The sequence below is a fragment of the Alexandromys fortis genome, unplaced genomic scaffold (genome assembly GCF_014885135.2).
Source record: "Alexandromys fortis isolate MF-2015 unplaced genomic scaffold, M_Fortis_MF-2015_v1.1 scaffold_78, whole genome shotgun sequence".
Taxonomy (NCBI): domain Eukaryota; kingdom Metazoa; phylum Chordata; class Mammalia; order Rodentia; family Cricetidae; genus Alexandromys; species Alexandromys fortis.
The window spans coordinates 5,185,348-5,207,456 of NW_026067977.1; the positions used below are offsets into that span (position 1 = coordinate 5,185,348).

The window sequence follows — 22,109 nt, forward strand, 5'->3', positions numbered from 1 at the left end:
TTTTTCTCTCTCTCTCTCTCTCTCTCTCTCTCTCTCTCTCTCTCTCTCTCTCTCTCTCTCTCTCTCTCTCTCTCTCTCACTACATAGCCCTGGATGATCTGACATTCACTGTATAGGGCAGGCTGGCCTTGAGCTCACAGAGATCTTCCTGTCTGACCACCAAATGCTGGGATTAATGGCGCTACTTAAAAAAAAAAAAAGTACTAATGACTTTATGCTCCCTTCCACTTTAACAGGGCTAGGCCATGGAAATGTTAGTGAATTCCTCACTGATATCTTTGAAAGTAGCTGGGATATGGAAAGTCATAAGCAACATCCTTGCCCAAGACTTAAAACCAGCATGGAGTAATGATGACCGTTGGGAAGCCGTATTTCATTTCAGATTCTCTGTCTTTGTAGGAGCTGGACACACCATTTAGACTCTATGGACTGACCATGAACCCCTTAATCTACAACATCACAAGAGTAGTCATCCTTTCTGCTGTCTCAGGAGTCATAAGTGATCTTCTAGGATTCAACATAAGAGTACGTGTAGTCACTTCTCCGTAGCTTTTTGTCTTTGAAAGTACTATATGTGCGTCCATGGAACCAGCTCTTGACGACATTGGACGGGGGCTTTGCAGGTTTTTCTGCTTAACTTTTCTGATTTCACAAAAGTAGTGTGGTCTTGGGGGACATGTTACTGTGATCTGGGGAAATACAGGAATGACTGAAAACCTGCAGAGCATTAGCTGCAGGGATCCAGTTTTGATTGTGGAAGTATTTGTCTCCTTTAGAATTGCTATTTATTTCTTTCCCTATATATTGGTTCTTATGGGAATCAGTTTGGAAGTTCCTTTAAAAATGAAAAACGGAACTACCATATGATCCAACTATTTTAATGCTGGACGTATAACCAGAGAAGTCCATTCACTACCACAGAGATCTTTGCACCTCATCTTTATTGCCTCTTGTGTTCACTGTAGCAAAGAAGTGGAAGTGAATGGATAATGAAAATCTGGTACACATATATAATGAAATAGTGTTCAGCTCTAGAAAAATGAAATCATAAAATACTGCAGGAAAATGGATGGACATAGAATGTATAATATTAAGTGAGGTTACACAATCTCAGAAATAAAAACTCTGCACGTTTTCTTTCTTGTGGATACTAGCCTCAGATCTATGCATGGATACATGTGTACAGATGTACTGCAAGTACAGTACACGAGGTGCAAAGAAGAGTAGGTAAATACTAGGTGATGGAGGACAGGACACGAAGGTCGTAAAGCTAGTAGTTTTACTAGTATTGGCTTTGTAATGAGCCTTTGTGTATGATGGATAAGTGCATAAAAATACAGTCGAGGGAGTCGAAGAGATGGCTCAGCAGTTAAGAGCACTAGTTCAGTTCTTGGTACCCACATGATGGTTCATACCCATCTATATAACTCCAGTTCCGAGGGATCTGACACCTCTTCTGATCTTGGTCAGGCATGCAGTAGTACACATACATACATGCAGGCAAAACACAAACATAAAATTAAATCTTTGAAGTGAAAGTGAAAAATTCAAAACCAGAATTGATAGTGAAAGTGTATAGTCCTGTGTGATAACACCGCAGCTGGGTTCGGCAGTTCTGACTGTACAGAAGTTTACTGAGATGTGGGAGCTTTGCATCTGCTAAACTTGTTGTATGGTGTTTATTTGCAAATTCTTTATAATAAATTGTTAATTAAACAGTAAAATGGTTCTTGGTTCATGGTCATAAGAATATATATATATAATGTCTTATCTATTTGTCTTACAGCTAACTGGGTGGTCTTTTTTAAATTTTTCTTTTCGCAGCTGTGGAAAATTAAGTCCTAAGCTGAGTTGTGTACCTGGACTCTTCTGGCTGCTGTCACTCACTGCTTGCCCACTGAGGACAAAAATGGTTTACTTGAACCAGTGACCCCACCTGCTGGCTGACGTGCACAAGCCTCTCTGCTCTGGCAAGCCTATCGAATGGAGTTTCCAGCGGGGCACAACCTTTCCCTGGGCATGTGTGCTAAAACCTGCACTTTCACGGTTCTCAAGCAATGTGAACAGTCAGCAAACTAAAGCCTGCCTGACAGTGACACGGACCTTCTGTGTCAGGACATGTGTGCTGGACCTCCAGTATTGTGCTAGTTATATTTACTGGAAATAGGCTTTTGGGTAACCATGGCAGATGCCCAGAGCATGAAGCAAGTATCTTTTATTGGAAATATGCAAATTCAGTACTTTTCTAATATAGTCTATGGATTGGAGATTTCTCTATCAAAGAGAGACAAACTATTTTAGGTTAAATCCAAATAAAAGAACTTTACTGGAGAATTTCAGTTTCTAGACTTTTTGCAGGGTGGGTGGAGAAATAAAATAACCTTCTAAGCTGAATTTCTGTTCATTTGTAGATAAATTTTAATTTATGATTTTAAGCCTGTAACGTGGTGAAGTCATGCATACTCATGAGTAATGCAGCCATGCCCACTGGATAGCATGGTTTCTCTAACGGTTTGTCTGTTGTGCAAGTCACATATCCAGCCTTTAGTACAATTTCAGGTCCTTAGTGACTAATGATCGCCACACCGTGCCTTGGATGTAGGTTTTCTTACGAGCATTTCATTATGCACGAGTCTCCTAATGGAAACACCAGCATGCTTGCTCGTGAAGCTCTCTGCTTTGAAGAATTTCTTGGGGAAGACTGGAAGTGTGAACATCTTAATGGTAAGATTTTGTGGAAATTGGTCATCTCCTGTACTACATTTATATCATAGGATTTAGTACACAATTTTTATATCTCTTTATGTGTATAGGTGTTTGTTGGCCTTTGTGTATATTTGTGCACTGTGTGCATGTCTGATGCCCGAGGCAAGAAAAAGGCATTGGGTCCCCTGGTAACAACAATGGTTATGAGCTGCCATGTTGGTGCTAAAGATTGAATCCAGGTCCTCTAAGCCATCCCTCCTGTCTTGGTTACATACTGTGTATGCAGGGAAATAGATGAACTTACAGATGAGCTTCCCAAGACCCTACAGATTGTACAGATCACTGTTCACATCTTTGCCCCTGCTACTAAGTATCTCAATTTCCTCACCATTTAAGTAGGCATAATAACTACTTAATGAGGTTGTTCTGTTTTAATGAGATTATATAAGTTCCTTAGCACCATGTAAAATATTTAGCTGATAATTGCACTGTAATTATTACTAGCTATACCCTTTATAAATCTGATAGTCATAACTGTGAAGACACAAATATACATATTGGGTCAGCAAGAATACTCAACCATCCCAAATGCTAGACATTTTTTTAGCCAAAGTTCCATTGATCTGTGTGTACACGTGCATGTGTCTGTATGTTCACATATGTTTGTGTATGTATGCATATATAGAGGTCAGTAAAGAAAATCTGGTGTCCTTAAAAAATCCCAGCTGGTTCCTTTGAAGCAGGGTCTCCTGAACGTGGTTTGTGTTCTTTGAGCCAGGCTGGAAGCCAAAGCCAAACAGATCCTCCAGTTACTATTCCCTCTGGGAACTGAATTCTGGTCTTCATTATTGTGTGCAAAGTTGCTCCTGACTGCTGAGCTGTATTTCTAGGGGCTGTGATTCTTGAAGCCGATCTAGACTCTCAGGCCTCAACAAACAGCTCACAGAAAGTGGCTGATCATTTTCTATAAGGAAAAATGGTTTCAAATTTAAGATTTAGGTTTTGCGCTGGGCGGTGGTGGCACACGCCTTTAATTCCAGCACTTGGAAGGCAGAGGCAGGAGGATCTCTGTGAGTTCGAGACCAGCCTGGTCTACAAGAGCTAGTTCCAGGACAGGCTCCAAAACCACAGAGAAACCCTGTCTCGAAAAAAAAAAAAAAAAGATTTAGGTTTTGCAGAGTTTGGTTGTTTTTAACTTGGAACTTTTACAGTGTATTCTAGTCCTTTACCTTGAGGGTTAGCGTGGACTATGTTTTGATAGTGTGTAAAAGACTTGTGTTTCAGGTGGGTAAACTTATATACAAAGGCAATTATTATTTATCCATATTGGAATTATTTGTCACTCATTCACCTGCCTTATATTGTCACCAAATCTGAATAATTATCTTCAGATCACTTCATGCTTCTGTCCCCATTGCCACCCACTCTAATTTGACATCAGGAGTCCGAGGCAGGCGGATCTCTGGGAGTTTGAGGCCAACCTGGTCTACAGAGTTAGTTCCAGAATAGTCAAGGCTTCTACCAGCTTCTTTTGGAGGCTCATTATGATTAAGTGTTTGTACTACCAGCGTTCAGCTAAAACTGGGCTACCCTCTGCATGTCCCTGAGCTCTCCTCCTCTCTGAGCAATTGTGTTCTCTCTGGTGCTGGTTCCTTCAGGGGTTACCTTCCCTGTGTGGTTGACTTTCATCTCTACATTGCAGCCCAGAGGCTGCTCGTAGACAGTCTTGGGGCTCTCCTTGTTGTTGTTGTTTTTTTTTGTTTGTTTGTTTTTGTTTTTTTTTTGAGACAGGGTTTCTCTGTAGCTTTGAAGCCTGTCCTAAAACTAGCTCTTGTAGACCAGGCTGGTCTCGAACTCACAGAGATCCGCCTGCCTCTGCCTCCCGAGTGCTGGGATTAAAGGCGTGTGCCACCACCGCTGTTGTCATGTGCGCCCTTACCTAACATCTGCTATTAAAACTTTTTCTATTATTTTTAAAGAGAGACATTTCCCTTACCTTAGTAAATGGTACAGTGCTGATTCTGCTGCTAAATGTTTAATCTAGTTCTGCCTTGTGATTTGAATGATGTCGTGCTTAGTCTTTTGAATACTCGTCCACAATTGGTGGCACTGTTTGGAGAGGCTTAGCAGGTGTGCCCTAGCTAGAGGAAGTGTGTCACTGGAGACCAGCTTTGAGAACTAAGACTCTTACCATTTTAGTTCATGCTCTCTGCTTCCTGCTTGCAACTCAAGATGTGAGCTCTTAGCTTTTGCTCCAGCAGGCTTGCCTGCTGCCTCTGCTCCACCATCATGGACTCGTAACTCTCTGGAACTGTAAGTTCAAACAAACTTTCTTTGTGGATTGCCTTGGCGTATGTCTTGGTTTTCACTGCTACTAGCGAAGCCTCCTTTAGACTCACCTGGGCTGTTCTGCTCTGCTGGGTTTCCATTGTAGCTGAAAAGTTGATTTTTCACAGCTGCATGAATGAACTGAAAATATGGAAATTCTTACACTGTGATCCATATTAAACGCTGTAGTTTCCTGTGTGACCTCCAAGGCCCTCCTGTGTCGGTGCTGCATTCCTTTACAGTTTGACATCCTCTGCCTCACCTCACCCACGCTGCCTTCCACACCATCCCATGCTCTGTCTTTCTTGTGCAGTAATCAGTGTTTTGTTGACACCTGTGTATTATCTAGTGACTTAGACTTTGATTTCCCCAAAGGGCTAAGATTTTGGTAATACTACATTATTGACAAATAAAACCAAGATGTAGAATTATCTGGTAGAAAAAGTCTAAATCTCATACTCGAAAATATGGACACAGCCTTATTTACTTAATTTCATATCCTGTAGATAAATGCCCATTTTATACTATGCACATTAAAGCCAATTAATTAATTAATTGTAGCAGTATCTATCAAAGAATAAGAAACTTACCTACTGATTTGGACTTTAAATCTATTTCACTGGGGTTATCATCCTTCCTAAAACTGCTATGGAGATATAATCTATAAACCTAGACATGTTATGGTCACAACTATAAACTAAATATTGAAAAGATAAATAAAATAACCATGGGCTTGCCTAACTGGGATATAGTTTTCTCCACTTTTCAACCAGAGAAATTCTAAAGAACAGGATGTCTCAAATGTGTCAGTTTATGGGTTCAAGCTTTTTGTTCATTGGTGAAAACCATGCAAGGTGAATCAACCTTATTTTAAATTAATCAAACTGAAAGCTTTGAAGAATTTAAATCAACATATTCTTAATAGGTCAGCTGGGTCTTGTTCCCAAACATGGTGATTTGGGAATTCATTAATTTACACACACATGGACTAGTCTGATTTAAGTGATCTGTTTCTTGCAGTCAGTCCCTGGAGCCTCTTCTGAGTGATGAAATTTGAACACAAACATGCAGTGGAATACTTTTCCTGCACAACACACACAACTCCGATAAGGTAGCACGCAGGTTAACTAGCGATTGTTCTAAGTATAAAGTAAGTTTCTTGGTTTTTAAATTTTTTTTAAATTTGTTTTTTTTCTTTTTGACTTTAATGTCCATATTTTAGAGCATGAAATAATACTTTTTCTACTAGATACAATTCTTTATAAGCATTCATATGCTCCTTCATATTTAATGCTGTTTATATGCATAGAGACCAAGTAGCTTTGAACAGGTTCAGCTTCTATGTCAGTGCCCTAGAGAACTTATAGCCTGTCAAGTTTGTAGATGTGTCAGACGATTTCCGCTAACTAAAGATGGTAGACTTTCCAAATAAATGTATCTTGCTATTTATAAAATTGGTTGCATTTAGGTGCGAGGCACGCAAAGACACAGTTGCTCTGATGCATTCCCACTCTGGAGTGGACTGTATTTCAGTCAAGTTATGCAGATGTTCTTTGGTTGTACAGTCATGCAGTAGGCTCAGCTCCAGTCTACATCTTTGTGGCGGTCACTAGGCAGAACTTACTCAAGCTCTTGTGTGCCTTCAATACTTTTGGTAAGAAATGGAAATATAAATGTCTGTCCAGATGTGTGCAAAGCATTTGGCTTCATATTTCTGCTTTTTAATTTATGTGAATGCACACACAGAGTGCATCAAGGGCACCTTAATGGATTTGGTTCTCTCCTACCATAGTTCTGGCGATGGAAGGGTTGGTGGCAGGTGCTCTTACCTGCTGAGCCATTTCGCTGCCCCAGTTTCCTTTAAATGAAGGTATTCTCATGTAAAAACAAGAAGCCAAATGCTTCTTGTTTGGTCCAAGACTCTTGATGGAGGAGCTGACACTGCTCAGAGCTGCTTAGCTAAGGTACTGGAGCTGTCAGAAGGCAGTGCTGTGGGGCTGCAGCGGCCCTGCCTGGTAACAGTCTTCACAGAACATCATAGCAACTGCTTTAGCAGCTTTTGCTCTGACACATTTCCATTATTTTCACGTGGGTCTGGAAATAGAACTAGATTTTATTTTTAGTGTGAGGTCATGCAATTATAGGAATTTTTCTCCTGAACAGTATTAATAAACCAGAGTTTTGAAATAGGATTTAACACACACATGAAGTGAAATGAAATCAAATCCAGATACTTAATTCTAAAAGTAAGTTTAAAATAAATAAAATGTTTTTAAATAACGTGAATCACCATGGAATTCTGTGAACTTGTGGTAAGTGGTCAGTACTGTTATTACACTATAAATGAATTCCAGTAAGATGAAATGTCTTCTCTAGTAGTGGAGAACGGGGGCATTAAAAAAATGTCTTTGCAATGAAATAATGGTATACAACTTAAGGCTTTCATTCACATATGAAATTCAGTACAGGCAAAGACACATTATTATGTCTTCCCGATTTTAAGACTCTTATGACTCAGATCATGATGGGAACTAAGGTCCGCAAACAGCAATGTTAAGTGATGCTGACAGTTTAAAAAAAAAAAAAACCAGGACATAAGGTTTTTTTTAATATCTATATAAAAAATAACGAGCGATTTACAGATCTTTCTCTAATCAGAACCTCAAGTGTATATATAAAGGTACTGTACATATATAAACATTTACAGCCAGGACATCCATATTTGCTCAGCATTCCAAGACCACATGGCTAAGTCAGTATATAATCAATACAGTGACAGGTTACTTAGGAAGAGCCACATCAGACTGACAACATATGACATCAAAGTTATGTCACAGTTAACAATAAAAATAGGATTTGTGTCACTAATTGTGGACTATAGGGAAAATAAATCATTTCTGTGTCACTAAATTCTTAGCATTTATCAAGCCTCCTAATTTTGCTCTATTCAAGTATATATCATAGATGGGTAGATATAGTTCTGGGTGGAAGCATGTGTTTCCTACAGGGGTCAGTACAGTTGGTCACAGTGGAGTTTGTCAGACTCACGGGGTAACAGAATGAGTGTTCAAATACTCCATAAGTAGACAGTTTTGGTCTGAGAAATGTCTGTATTTATAGATGCTTCTGAATGCTGTTTCAGGGAACCTAACTAACATCCTGATCTATTGCATGAGGTTAAAAATTGTCTCCAACTTTCAGCAAACAGTTTTTCTTAGAAAAGCTTTTCCTGTTTTTAGTTAATTAGCTAAAAATTAAAGTTCCACCACACAGTCTATACTGTATTAGTCTTGACTTGCTGCAGAAGCCCAATGCAGGCTCTGCTTCTAAATTCTTAAAACTCATGTATCTGCCCCCAAACGAGCTTCTCTATGCCACGGGAGCTGGTACTTCGTCTGGCTGTAGCACTGGCTTCATGACTAAGTCTCTCACAATGATCTATATATTTTGGCTTTCCAATAATGTATTAGAGACTAATAATTAATAGTCAAGATATCCAGATATAGTAATTTTTCTTTGAAGAGAAATGGTATTTCTACATGCTTCTGCACTTCTCTCATTACTGCAGGTGGTCTGAGAAACTCTTTATACTACATTAGGGTTGGCTAACATGGCAGGAGTTTGTTCATTCTGTTGCTTAGTCTTTCTCATTTTGAGCATTCAATTGTAAGGAATATCTTTAGCAGTTACTTGAAATACCTTAGCCATAAAAAAGCATCTTTAATATTTGACCTTTCCTGTAACATAGTGATGTTTCTTAGTTGCACTTTTAAAGTAGACGGGCAGAAGCTGTGAGAAGAGGCCAAGTGCCAACTTTAATGATCAGCTAACAATTTCTTCCTCTGCAAGGACTCAGATATTTCTCTCTGTAAACATGCAACATGCTATTGAAAATATCTTCAAGCCAAACTGAACTGTTTGACGACTGGAAATAGCAGAATGGGAAGGGTAAAACAGACATGATACAGAGATAACTTGGCACAAATACAAAGTGAGCTGTGACCACACTAAGATCATGTCATTGCTGAGCGGGTGGCCTGAGCAGGGCGTGGCAGAGGAGCCCATGGGTGCAGCTCCTTCCTGAGCATGAGGAAGGGCAGCCAGCAAGGGCCAGGTGGGACTTAGCAATCTCAGAAGCCCTTCATGCAGCCTGGCTAACTTGATACTCCAATTAGATATTGAAGACTTTCTGGGGAAAAAACACACCTCTCCCCTTTAAGAGAATGCTGTGTTATAGTAAAAGATAACAACTTAAATTTTCTTTGAATTATACAAAAGGTCACAGCTGTTTATCAGTCATGCCAATGGTGCCTGTGATTTTATTTGCACGTGGCACCCTCCAGGGCCCTGGAGTGATGGGTGCTTTCTTGACTGGAGAGCTGTTTTCAGGTGTGCTCCCTGCACGCTCCTTGCACTTGTCAGTGGCCTCTGGATCTTTCTGTTTGTCATCTCCTGATTTATTTAACATCACCTTCTCTTCAGGTTCCTGCTTGAGCTTCTTTGCTGAGATCTGGACGTTTTCTCCTGCGGTTGGCTTCTTTCCTTTCTCCTTCTCACACACTGCCCTACTAGCAGTGTTGCTAGTCTTTTTCGATGAAAGAGATGCTTCATCAATTTTATGGCCCTTTTTCTCTGGAGACCTCGTTCTGTTTTTACCCAGTTGACTCTGCTTTAGATCTTTCCTGATGACACCCGACTTTTCTTTACCATCTGGGAGCTGTTCAGTACTGTCGAAAATATGGCCTGCTGCTCTTTGGCTCCCAACCTCTGGTAATTTGCTCTCAGTGTTTGATGGGCTGCTGCCTCCAATCTTTTGCTGCTTCTTGGGACTAGAAGAGCGACCCCTGCCTTTTCTGCAGGGATCTTGTCCAGAGCCTGCCTTAGTGGTGATCTGACCTTTAGTCTCTCCTTTCCTAGGGCTGAGTGACCGATCTCTAGATTTTCCTTTGGGGTCACTTTTTAGGGGCCTGGCAAACTTTTCCGCATGTTCGTCTGAATGTCGATTGGCTGACTTTTTGGGGCTAGCAGATCTACCTCTTCGTGTGACACCATTTTCTCCTTTTAGTAGACTCTTCTCATGCCCATAACTATTGGGTGGACCCTTCTTACTCACATTTTTCTGGAAAACAATCTGATGCTTTGTTTCAGGCTGGCTTCCATTTAAAGTGCTTTTCTTTTCTGGTGCAGTGTCCTTTAGTTCTTCTGCCTTTTCACATATCTGAACTCTAATCAGAGAGTCTTCGGTTACTGGCACATGAGACTCTTCAAACATGGAAGCAGAATGTGAAGATGGGAGAAGTGGCTGCTGTTCATCATAAATGACATTGGAAGATGAAGGACTATTAATATCCCAATCACCTAAAAAGTGATTGAGTAAAACACAGTTACACTCAACAATTATAAACAGGAACAGTGAATTTTGAACTTTGACAGCCATTTGAGTATGTAACTGGTTACACAGCCCAAGGAGAAGTATGTTACATTGCTTATACATGTTTATGTCACTCTGTATGAGCAGATATAACATAATCTACCCTTTTTTATAAAGGCAGATGCTTGTAGATAATTGTTTCACTTATGTACTGTAAGATGTAATATATGATTTATAAATTAATCATAAATCCAAATAAGATACAAATAATAAAACTGGACCAAAGTAGCTGGTCCAAGAAACTTACTAACTTAACTTAGCTATTATTACTGTTTAAGGATTTGCCAAAATCACTAGTGAAAAAGACCAGACCATAGTAACCCAAATGAGGTTTATGGGCACTGTAAATACTTTTCTTGTTAAGCTGTCCAATTTAATGTCAAAAGGAGACTGAAAAAGTGCAGAAGACAGGAGTAGATGTATTTATTAATAGCATCATTTTAATTAAAAAGAAAAAGAAGTGATTTAAAAGACATGCAAATTTACCAAGTCTTTTTAAGGAAAGACCAAGAAAAGCCCTGAAAGCCTTAATGTTGTTCAGGTTTCACGTAGGAGCACAGACCGGAAGGAGCCAAACCTGAAGAAGGAAGAGAAAAAGCCTAGGACTATGTGAAAACAAACCAGCACAGTTAGCACAGATGTCATGGGCACGTGTGCTGTATGAGCAGATGGTGGAAGGGAACACAGCCAGAGAACACAGCTGGAAGGGACTGCAGGAGCTTATGTCTACATGTGCCCTACAGAAGCTCTGACGGGGGCTGTAGGGAAGACACGCACAAAATGGGTGTTCTAGGATCATGCATCTCAAAGTGAGTTTTAAAACACCGTGACAGTTCAAAACCTCTAATGAAGCCAAGGGCATTTACTATCAGTGCAGGAGTAGAGACATGATCTCAGATTTACCTCCCTGTCCCCAGGTAGTGGGGCTATGGCAACTTAATTTGATAAGTGACTAGAAAAATCTAGTAACTGGCATTCATTAAAATAACATTTATTGGCAATGTGTAATTAGCCAAGGAGGGAATAAAGCTAGGCTATTCTAAAGACATTTGAAATTTTTGCTTCTAATGTTCTCATTTCTTACAAGCATATTTCTCTACAAAAAGCACTCCGTGCTTTCAGATGAGATAAAGACATCCATTCTATTTCAACAAACAACACTGTTTGGAACATCACTTTGCATTATAGTAACGTTCTTTGGTGGTGCTGGTGTCACTTCTGAGTCAGCCAGTAAGATGTCCATGCCCTCCAAAGGGGTATCCCTGTCCTTCTGTCGGGCCCTCCCCAGCATGAGTGTTTAGCTGTTTTGCTTACCATGGTCAGGTATCAAGCCAGTTCCTGGCCTCAAAAGGAGGAGGACTTTATTTCCACCAGCCTGAATGAGCTCAATTGCTCGCGTATGTGTGATGCCTTGTGTAGGTTCGCCATTGATTTCAACAATCTGGTCACCAACCTGGACAAGGAACATTCACAACTGTGTGAAACAGCAATTTTTCATTTCCACATTGTCAACAGAGCCCTTCACCCTGCTAAGCCATTCTTACTTGTGGAATCTTTAACCTAGCAGAGTGCAATTCTGGTGACAGCTGATGGTTGGATAGATAATGGCAATGAGGAGAGACAATGCATGATTTTTATCTACTTCATAAAAATTTCACATGGGAAAGCTTTATGTGGTTACTAATCAGTATCAAGGATCAATTTTTCCTACATGTGTGAGGCCCTGAGACTGATCTCTAGTCTTGGGAAATAAAGAAATTTTTAAAAAATCTAGTTTTCTACCAAAATTTAAAACAATAGAAAAGGTGACATTTCTATATTAACCTAAATAACAGCGTAAAGCAGCATCTAAATGACAACTGTACAGGTCTCAGGTCTTTCAAACACACGCTGGGCAGATGACTGCTCATAACAAGCTTTTCTGAGACTGGCCATTCTTTACACTGCCAGCATATCCTGTACATGTGTGAGGCCTTAGCTAAATGATATACTGGGAGAATGCAGTTCATAAAGCTTTGAGAATACATTATTTAGGTATATGAACACTTATTTAAACCAATTACTGGACTGTATATAGTGATTTAAACACAAAGTAATTTTCTGGGAAACAAAAAACTAGGATTAAATAAGATACCACAATGCTGGTGTCATTTACCAGAAGTATGTATTTTAAAAGAAAACAAAACATATGGGGAAATTTAACAGTAAAGACGTAAGTAAAGATGGTGGCGTGATTTAAGAGCTACATCAAGGTGGCATGCGGCAGAGTATTTATTTTAAAACAAACAATGAGACATTACTGAAAATAAAAACCCAAATATTCCAGATATTGGTAAGATCATAAATAATCCATAAGTAGTAACAGAACAGACTCAAGTTTTGATGGGCTGGAGAGATAGTGGTTAAACTGGGTTCAATTTCCAGCACCCACATGGCAGCTCAAAACCACCTTTAACGCCAGTTCCAGGGGATTTAATGACTTTTTCTAGCCTCTGTGAGCCAGGCAAATACAAGCAAAACACTCAAAAAAAAAAAATTAAAAATGAATCTACAGATACATCCTGACCTGACAGGAAGCTGAGGTCCAGCTATGTGGTTCCTACCATACACAGCTTTAACCTTGTCCTAGGTCAGGGTCTCATTTTCCTCCCCTGTCTCGTGGGGCTGCAGGAGAGTGCTATGAGACGTGATAACACGCCGCCTGTAAACACGTGCCAGTCTTCAAGTTAGTGTGAAATGCACTGCATAAAGATGTGACTGAGTATATCCACATCTACACACTGAAAAAACCATAAACTACAGAACAAATAAAATTGTTGTATATTTACAAAGAAAAAAACATGTTTTACTCTTGAATAAATGGAGGTATGAAGGGTATCAGAAACATGACCATCTAATCTACATGGGAAGTAGCAAAAGACAAGATCTAAGTAAATTGGGAGTGTGGGGACCATGGAAAAGGGTAGAAGGGAAGGAAGGGAAAAGGAGGAAAAGGAGAAGGAAGCGGAGAAAAATAATATAGCTCAATAAAAAGAATAAATAAATGAAACTTGACCAGCTGGTGAATTTAACTGACAATATGCTTTAAACATTGCCTAGAATCCACATGTTGAAAACCTAACCTCTTAAGTCATATATTGGGGTTCTGATGAGTGGAAACTTGGGAGGCAACTAGATTATTATCAGTGGGGAGTAGCTTTGTTTAAAGGTGAGATCCTACCATCTCCTAGGCATTCTTTGTCCCCCGTCACATGCCTACTGTCTCAAAACTAGCATCCCCAACAGCAAGGGCGATTTAACACGAGACTCTACAGACTCCAGAGTATAACAGTTTATATTCCCCAAACTCAGGTGTTCAGTGATGGTAACAAGCAGGCTAAGACAAACACATGAAAGGAACTCAAACAGCGAAGATGAAAATTACAGAACAGAAAACAGTAAGAAAGTCAATTATCTAGAATAAGTGGAACAAAAGCCACTATTAAGTTCCTTTGATAAATGATAAAAAAATTACCTCCCCAAGGAAGTATAGATAACAAAATATCTCTGAATAAATAATTCTGACAATAAAGGAAAACTAATGTGAGCACAATTAGTTCATCTTAAGAATGATGTCACAGTTTCAGTGACATTCTTTGTCTTAGGCAACAAACCTGTATTTTTTAATATAAATAAAATCTTAAAAAAACTTTTGTAATTGAACAGACTTGCCAGCAGGTGTCGTTTTAACTTTAAAATAAAATTGGGAAGGAAAGGGAAAGTGTTGTGTCAGAGAGCTCTGTATTTAAAACCAAAGGGAAAAACACTCCTCTTGGAGGACAGATGAACATTTATTTTTGAGATTATAGGTTGCTATAAAACTTCAATAAAATGGTGAAAATATTTTTGAAAAGCTGAACATTCAACTCCAGTTTTACCAAAAAATCATGAGAAGAAAGGAGGAGAAGGGAAAGGGAAATGACAGGCAGACGAAGTAAAGGAAAAGACAAGTTTCTGCAGACGGAGCAACTCCAGTGGTCAACTGAAGCCAGTCTTCGTAAAACAGCTAGGCTTTAAAACTTAAAAAACAAAAAACAAAAACCCCAAACAAAAGGCAGGGAGAAAAAGAAGAGATGTTGCCGCTGTGGCTGCAGAGAGGCTCAGAGCTGAGGAGTGCTTGTTCCCAGCACACAATTATCTGTTCCTCCAGTCCCCGAGGACCTGATGCCCTCTTCTGGCCCCTGAGGGTACTGAATGCATGTGGTCAAAAGACCTATATAGCCAAAACACCCCCACACATAAAGTATTAAATCTTTAGAAACTCGCTGTCTTCTAAAGCACAAAGTCTGACACATGGCTCACATTATCTCACAGCCTATTCAGAAATGCTATGCCTCCTGCGGAAACCCAGCCCGGCCGATCTCAGCAGGGAGATAAATATAGGTATTGCCACTTTCCTCATGACCAACAGCACCGTAAGTGGCAATACCATTGCTCGGAAGACGACTGAGAATCTGACTTCCTTGTTTGCAGTGCTAGGGATAGAAACTTAGGCCTCAGGTATGCTAGACAAACATTGAACCATACCCCAGGATTTAAGGACCAGCTTCAGACTCAAGATATTTCTAGATCCTCTGCTGACTGACACGCTGTACCTTCCCACCCCTAAGCTAACTTCTCTTGGTTTCCGAATTATACTAGTACATAATTGCTGTACCACTAATCCTATCTACCCAGTTATAAGAGCTGAGGACAAATCTTCATTTTCTAAAAATTTCAATATCTAGGAGCTGGTGCAGTAGCTCAGTGGGTAGAAGTATTTGCTGCTAAGACGGACAGACTTAAGTTCAATACTGGGGTCCACGTGGTGGAAAACAAGCACCAATACTCTCAAGTTGTCCTCTGACATGCACCTTGGCATGTGTACCCTCACATATGTATCCATACATTTAATAATTTTAAAGATTAGTTATCTAGATTTATCCAGCCATTCTAACCTCTTGATATCTTTATGCATCTATAAAGTGCTAATCTTGATTTAAAAACTCACCCAGGACATGCTTTTGAAAAATGTTTATGAATTACCCACTGAATATTCAAGGCACTGTATGAAGTACTGAAGACACGGTGACTCAAAGGCACAGAGCACAAACTGCTATATGGAGACCAGTAAGGGAGGAAGGAGGCAAGAGAGGTGGAGGCCCTTTCATGGCATCACGGAGAGTGTTAGTTGAGACCTCTCTGAAAGCCGACATATTTTCTTATTAGAACGGATCTGAATATAACAATTAATAGTCTAATTTTGTTTTCAAAATCTAGTGCTTATTTTTTAAATAAAAGTAGGTTCAGTCATGGGACTTTCAGTTTCTGCTATCTTTTAGAACTACACATTACCTGCTTTTAAAGCCTGTTTGGCTTACATTTGTATGATGGAATTGGTAGATCTGAGGGATCTATTTGGAACCTTTTTTTTTTTTTTTTTTTTGATTTTTCGAGATAGGGTTTCTCTGTAGCTTTTGGTTCCTGTCCTGGAACTAGCTCTTATAGACCAGGCTGGCCTTGAACTCACAGAGATCCGCCTGCCTCTGCCTCCCGAGTGCTGGGATTAAAGGTGTGCACCACCACCGCCCGGCCTTTTTCTTTATTTTATTTATTTATTTATTTATTTATTTATTTATTTGGAACCATTTTAAAAAGAAGAAATGTGAGCCAGGCAGTGGTGCAGCACATCTTTAATGGTGGCACCAGGAAGCAGGCAGGCGGATCTCTGTGATCCAGAGCAAGTTCCAGGACAGCCAGGAAACCCTGTCTTGAAAAACCAAAAAAGAAGAAATGTGAACTACCTCACAGAGGAGAGGTAAAGAGGAAGAGCATGAGGGGAGAGGATCGAGAGAACTCTAAAGCATGTCACAATGGATCCTAAACCGATGCTCAAAAAGAAGCTGCTTAAAGCTATATTGCGACAAAATGATACAAAATGATTTGTATCTTCCTCAATTCTCAAGCCTGAGCTCTTTTCACTCTGTTGAACTATGTGAGAAAGCAAGCAGGCTAGCCTCAACAACTCTGTATCAGATGCTCCAAATGGCATTTGGCCTTCCTGGCTTATAATAAACCCTCAGGCTTTGGTGTGTGATTTTTGCATTTCTTCCCTTCCTGATTACTTTACTTTTCTTGTGCACTAATTGTAGGTCCCACTCAGAGTTATGTCCATGGCCTGCTGCTCTCTAAAACTCTTTGAGTGATTTAATCTACCACAAACACTTGCCCTTTGCTTCTGTCTGTCTGGGTCATGTCACAGGCCTAAGGCCTGTGAAATACACTTTGGACAGCTAACTGATACCTCTACTTTAATATGACAAAAAAAAATTATAGCAGCTGGCTGTCAAATTCTTTCTCACCTGAGGTTTTTTTTTTTTTTTTTTTTTGGTCACACAGGTAAGAATAGGTATAGACAAAAGATTCTGTCCTGCCCAGTCCCACAGGTGTTCAATCCCAACAAAACACACAGAGAATTATATTAATTATAAACTGTATAAAAAAATAAGGTTATTAGCTCAGCCTTATTATTAACTAGCTCTTACAATTTAAATTAACCCATAATTCTTGTCTGTGTTAGCTAGGTGGCTTAGTACTTTTTATCAGTGAGGCAGTCTCATCTTGCTTCCTCTGTGTCTGGGTGGTGACTGTAGACTGAGTCTTTCCTCTTCACAGAATTCTCCTAGTCTGGTCGCCCTGCCTATATTCCCTGCTTGGCTACTGGCCAATCAGTGTCTTATTAAATCAATATGAGTGACAAATCTTTCACAGCAAGGAGGTCCCCCAGACAGCCTTTGTCTTTGTCCCCTTGTCGCTCATTGATCAGATACTTATGAGTCACCTAAGCTGGTCCTTCCTTCACTGGAAAGTGATCTCCTCCATTTTACTTTCTACCCAAATCATTAGCAGGCAAGTTCTCCTCATACCGCCACTTCATGCATGAGTGACAGCGACTTCTCTTCTCCATCCATCTGTACACTGCAGGGAGACACTTCTTAGCAGCATGCTGCTCTGAAAAAATCTTTGCTCAAAAACTTACTGTGGCTTTTCACTGCCCAGCACCTCCACACTTCTAACCCAAGCTTTCTTCACCCCATTTCCTCCCACTCCTCTGTATACATCCTAAATAATGACATCACTCAGCCACAGAGTTCCCTGTTATGTAGAGTGCCATTCCTTCATTTCACCCATTGTTATTTCTTCAGCCTCTTTCCTGAACTGTACTTATCTTCAGGCACCTTTGTTAGTCACTCTCTCTGATCTTGTGCATATGCCTGGTCATTTTAAGGAAAGATTGATACCATACTCTGACCAACTCATTTAACACCAGACTTAAAGTCTTGGTTAAGGCAAATACTCAAAACTAGTTTTGAAGCAAATGATGGGTATGAAGCGGTAATGTGGAAATGCAAAGCTGCAATCCCCCAGAAGATATTTTTGTTTCTGAAACAATGTCTACTCATGTAGCCCATGCTGGTCTCAAACTCGCTATGGTAGCCGAGGATGACCTTGAACTTGCGACCCCTCTGTCTCTACTTCCAAGTGCGAAAATTACAGGTGTGCGCCACTGCTTTTATGTGGTGCTAGGAATTGAACCCGAGGCTATACTATGCAAGCACACTACCAGCTGAGGTACTTCCCACCCCCACCCCCAGTCTCTTCTGATTATTAGAGCTAAGAATAATTTGTCTTACTATTACTCAATTAAAAAGGGTTCTTTTCCCCTGGTGCCTCCTAATGACAGATAGAGGAAACCCAAAGTTCTCTTGGGTAGTAAGAGGGAGGCTGTCTAGAACTTAAAATTTTAGTGATGACTAGTGAATTAACTAGTTTTAAACATTAAAGCCAACAGTTTTATATGTAAAATTCCTCTTTAACATGCAGAGGATGAAAAAAATGCAGATCTTTAAGCCATTTAGTCTTCAGTGCCTTATACAATGCTGGTGTTGCAGGGCTGAGAAATCCTATGATAAAATATTACTGATGTGGATTCTGGTCTTTCTAATAATCATAAAGGTTGGCAGACCAGAGTTTTCTGCCTCTTCAGGGAACTAAGTGGAAAAAACTCCCTGAGCTTATTATGTCTTGGAAGAAATTGAAATCTTTTTTATCCTGCTGTCTTTAAGAATTTTAATAAGATGGAAGTGTATTTGATTTATTAATCCACTGGCCTTGTATGCTGACTATACAAGAACTAATTTTTCTAACAGACACACAAAGAAACCACCAAACTCAGAAACCCTGGGTGGCCAGAAAAGCACAACAGCAGCATGTGGCTGCTTCTAGGAAAAACTCCTTTCTTAGATGTCGGAGGTTTCTGCGTTCCCTCTACAGCAATTATTCTTAAGTTTCCAGTCCAGAGTCAGAAGTAAAGGCTGCACAAAGAAGCCGACTCACGTGAATCCTGCCGTCTTTGATGGCAGGGCCGTCCTCAGCGAGGCGAAGGATGAACAGCCCCATATTGTACTCTTTCCCTCCTCGGAGGCTGAACCCAAAGCCCCGAGGGCCCCTCTCCAGCTCTACTGGGTAACACCCAAGGCTCTGGAGGAAAGAAGCAGGATAGGACGCTCTTATGCACTGCGTTTACTACATCTGGAAGAGAATCTGCTTTTATAGCCGAGAGACATGATGACTACACCTGATACGCATTTCTATGACACAGGAAGGAATGCTAGTTTGGGCTGCTATTTAATTTTTATAAATTCGTTAGAAGTTTATGCAGTCTTCTAGGTGGTCAATGTGAAATAGAACAATTTAGAGAACAGAATTTTTAAAATTTTAATTTTTTAAAAAATTTCCGTAAACAAGCACAAAGCTCCCCCTATTTAATTAGCTGTAATACCATGTACCTGTACAGATTTAGCCTAGGTTTAAATTTCTCCCTTTACAGGGTAAAGTTTTATCTCTACACCCTCTTGTTATAGTAAATTCCAACCATTTTAGCAGTTCTGTAAAAATTAGTAATTTTGGAAGTAAATGTATTCAAACAGATTTGCAATAAAAACACCAATGTCAGTGACACAGTAACGCAAAATTTCAGCAGCAGGGTGTTTGTGTTTACCTGATTGTGCCGAGTTCCCACGACAGAAATCACTGCCGTGTCAGGCTGTGCGAGGTGCTTGTGGTCAGACCACGAATGTCTGTAGGAACTGCAGACATCTTTCCCAGTTTCACCTTCTAGGGCAATTCTGTGAGAGAAACCAAGGCATAATCTACCCCGAGGACATGAAAAACAGTCTCAGAAGAAAGCAGATCAACTTCTCTTTCCTTGAAGCTGAGCCTTGCCATCCTCATCCTTACAAGATGCTGCAGATGGACTATCTCTAGGGCCAGAACTGCCAGAGAATATGCTGCTCACTCCTCCAGAGTAGCTTACCGCCTGTGCACACCGCCCCACTTCCTTCAGTGGGGTCCTGATGGAGTTGCTCTCTCAAAGAAAGTTACACTCAAAAAAACAGGCTGGAGCAGATATGGTGACCTTGTGACCCTGAGAAATGGACCTCTCAAAGCCCCAAGGCCTGGGGAGAGGCTGGATTTTCGTTTGTGACTAATGTTTTTAATAACAGGACAGATATATGTACGCATTCTCACTCAGTCTTAGGCAGTGCAAGAAGACTGACTGGGGGGGGGGGGGCGGCCTTCTCTACTGAAGTGGTTTCCAAGAGAAGCACAGTCAGTTGCTGGTGTCAGGGTGGCTGGGATGGAGACTGGGAAGGGGAGACAGTCTGGGTGGGGACCGGGAGGATGACATTCACAGCCGCTTTCACCTGGTTATCTGGTTGTGCACGACTGCCTGGGAGAGGGATAGTGAAAAGCAGGGAGATGAGAAAAAACCCAAAACCTGAGAATAGGCACACCTGTCCCCAGGTATGTGGTTGGTCTGTGCCTGTGCCATGGACCTGTGCTGCAGTGCTGGGCTCTGCCGGGCCGAGTTTGTTCCTGATGGCGGACCGTGATGCTCTGTCCAAAGGAGAAAACAACAGAAATCAGAATCTGTACATGAAAACACGAAGGCCAAGTGGATCGTTAAGTAAACAAGAGTAATGGTTACAGTCCCCAGTTTGGGGGCTTTCACAGAACTGCACTATTATGTCCTGGAGTTGGAACAGTAATGTCTTTCCCCTCTGGCTTTAAATAACATGTTTCAAGAGGATATGAGCTATTCCTAATTTCATATTCTCACCCTTGCCTGTCTCTTCCATACATGGTAATTAGAACTGCATACATCAGTCATCTGTAGAGAACAGAGCTCCAGGGGACACTGCTCAGCCCATTCTAAGTTTCCAGAGCACAGGTCTTTTCCTTCCTTATAGTGCCAAGTTTCAAGATGCTGGAGCGCAGTGGGTGCACGCAAACTCAACACATCTTGGAATTTGCATTTTAACAGAGGAAATTATTCTGCCGGATGCTGAGCATCAACGATTGACGCTAATGGACTACACCAACGATATGTTCTCCTTTCTAAGGGTCGCTGTGGTCATAGTGTCTATTTCTTCAAAGCAATAAAACCCTAAGACAAATATCTAGCTGTCTTGTGGAAGAGAAAGGTTGCTTTGTCCTAACAGATATACAGGATAACAAATTTACATATAAACTAACATATGTCATCAGCAGATGACAAAGTGAAAGAATGGAACGGGTGAAGACTCATGTTTCTAGGATAAGCTGTACAGAGCAGACAGCACCACAGGCCAATGAAGTAAAGCAATACTAACTACTACTGATGTAGAGAAATTGGCTTATTACAGGAGCAAAGACTAAAACAAAAGTGAATTCCTAAGGTCACATCCAAAGGAAGACTACAGGTGGATTAAGGACCTCAGTGCGATAAAATATCTAGTAGAAAACAATACAAAAATAATCTCAATGTGTAGTGAAAGGACGATGATTTTAGAACCCGAAGAACAAGTATGTGTCACACACATGCTGGTAATTGCAGTAATTGAGAGGCAGAGGTGAGAAGACCATTAGTTAAGGCAGGCCATGCTACATAAGAAAGAGTCTTAAGATAATATTAAACAGAATAAACATCAAAAGTCCAAGCCATAATGTAAAAATAATTATTTACATATACACTAAGAATTTCAATTTAATAAGAGTATCAAAGCTAACGTTCATAAACAAATGACAAGAATATTTGTATTTCCTAAAAGTTGAATACCAAAATAATTCTCAAGACACCTCCAAATAACATAAGAAAATGATAAAAATCCCCAAAGAAAAATTAAAGGGTATGTTGTGAAATGCAAATTAAATAACAATGTCACAATCCATTAGACTGAAATAATGCAGATATATGGTGACACATATCTTGAAGCAGAGAGATCTATGAATTCAAGGCTGTCCCAAACAAACAAACAAGCCGATAATACCAAGTAAAGACTGGAATATAAAGGCTCAAGAAGAAATCTTGGTATTTTAGTGAGGTAGAGATTATGGAAATGCTCTCATAGTACTGAGCCAAACTGGTATGGTAATGACAGAGAAAGTAATACTATTCCCAGAAATTCTCACACTGTTTTATAAGGAACCCATCCATATAAATGTGTGTATCACAGAACTGTTTTTGATGCTTGGAACTGGGGACAATGTGGGAAGATAGGTCAGATGAGGTAAACACACACAG

At 40.2% G+C, this 22,109-nt stretch overlaps 2 protein-coding genes across 7 annotated transcripts in view; one reads left to right on the top strand and one right to left on the bottom strand.

Annotated features, from left to right (window-relative positions):
- The window catches only part of Phtf1 (putative homeodomain transcription factor 1), a 38,578-nt gene extending 36,244 nt beyond the window's left edge, over positions 1-2,334 (top strand). For all 5 annotated transcript variants that reach the window (XM_050157486.1, XM_050157487.1, XM_050157488.1 and 2 more), the window contains 2 exons: positions 400-525; positions 1,825-2,334. In XM_050157486.1, coding sequence (XP_050013443.1) covers positions 400-525; positions 1,825-1,845 — 147 coding nt within the window. In that variant the 3' untranslated portion in view covers positions 1,846-2,334. The remainder of the gene's footprint in view (positions 1-399; positions 526-1,824) is intronic.
- Positions 2,335-7,627: 5,293 nt separating this feature from the next.
- Positions 7,628-22,109, bottom strand: part of Magi3 (membrane associated guanylate kinase, WW and PDZ domain containing 3) — a 206,975-nt gene continuing 192,493 nt past the window's right edge. The window contains exons 17-22 of one of the 2 annotated variants that reach the window (XM_050157477.1): positions 20,341-20,443; positions 19,545-19,671; positions 18,881-19,024; positions 11,780-11,918; positions 10,952-11,042; positions 10,248-10,392 (exon numbers count right to left, since the gene is read on the bottom strand). In XM_050157477.1, the coding sequence (XP_050013434.1) occupies positions 10,993-11,042; positions 11,780-11,918; positions 18,881-19,024; positions 19,545-19,671; positions 20,341-20,443 (563 nt within the window). In that variant the 3' untranslated portion in view covers positions 10,248-10,392; positions 10,952-10,992. Of the gene's footprint in view, positions 10,393-10,951; positions 11,043-11,779; positions 11,919-18,880; positions 19,025-19,544; positions 19,672-20,340; positions 20,444-22,109 lie in introns of both variants that reach the window. The other variant, XM_050157476.1, reaches the window with a different exon arrangement.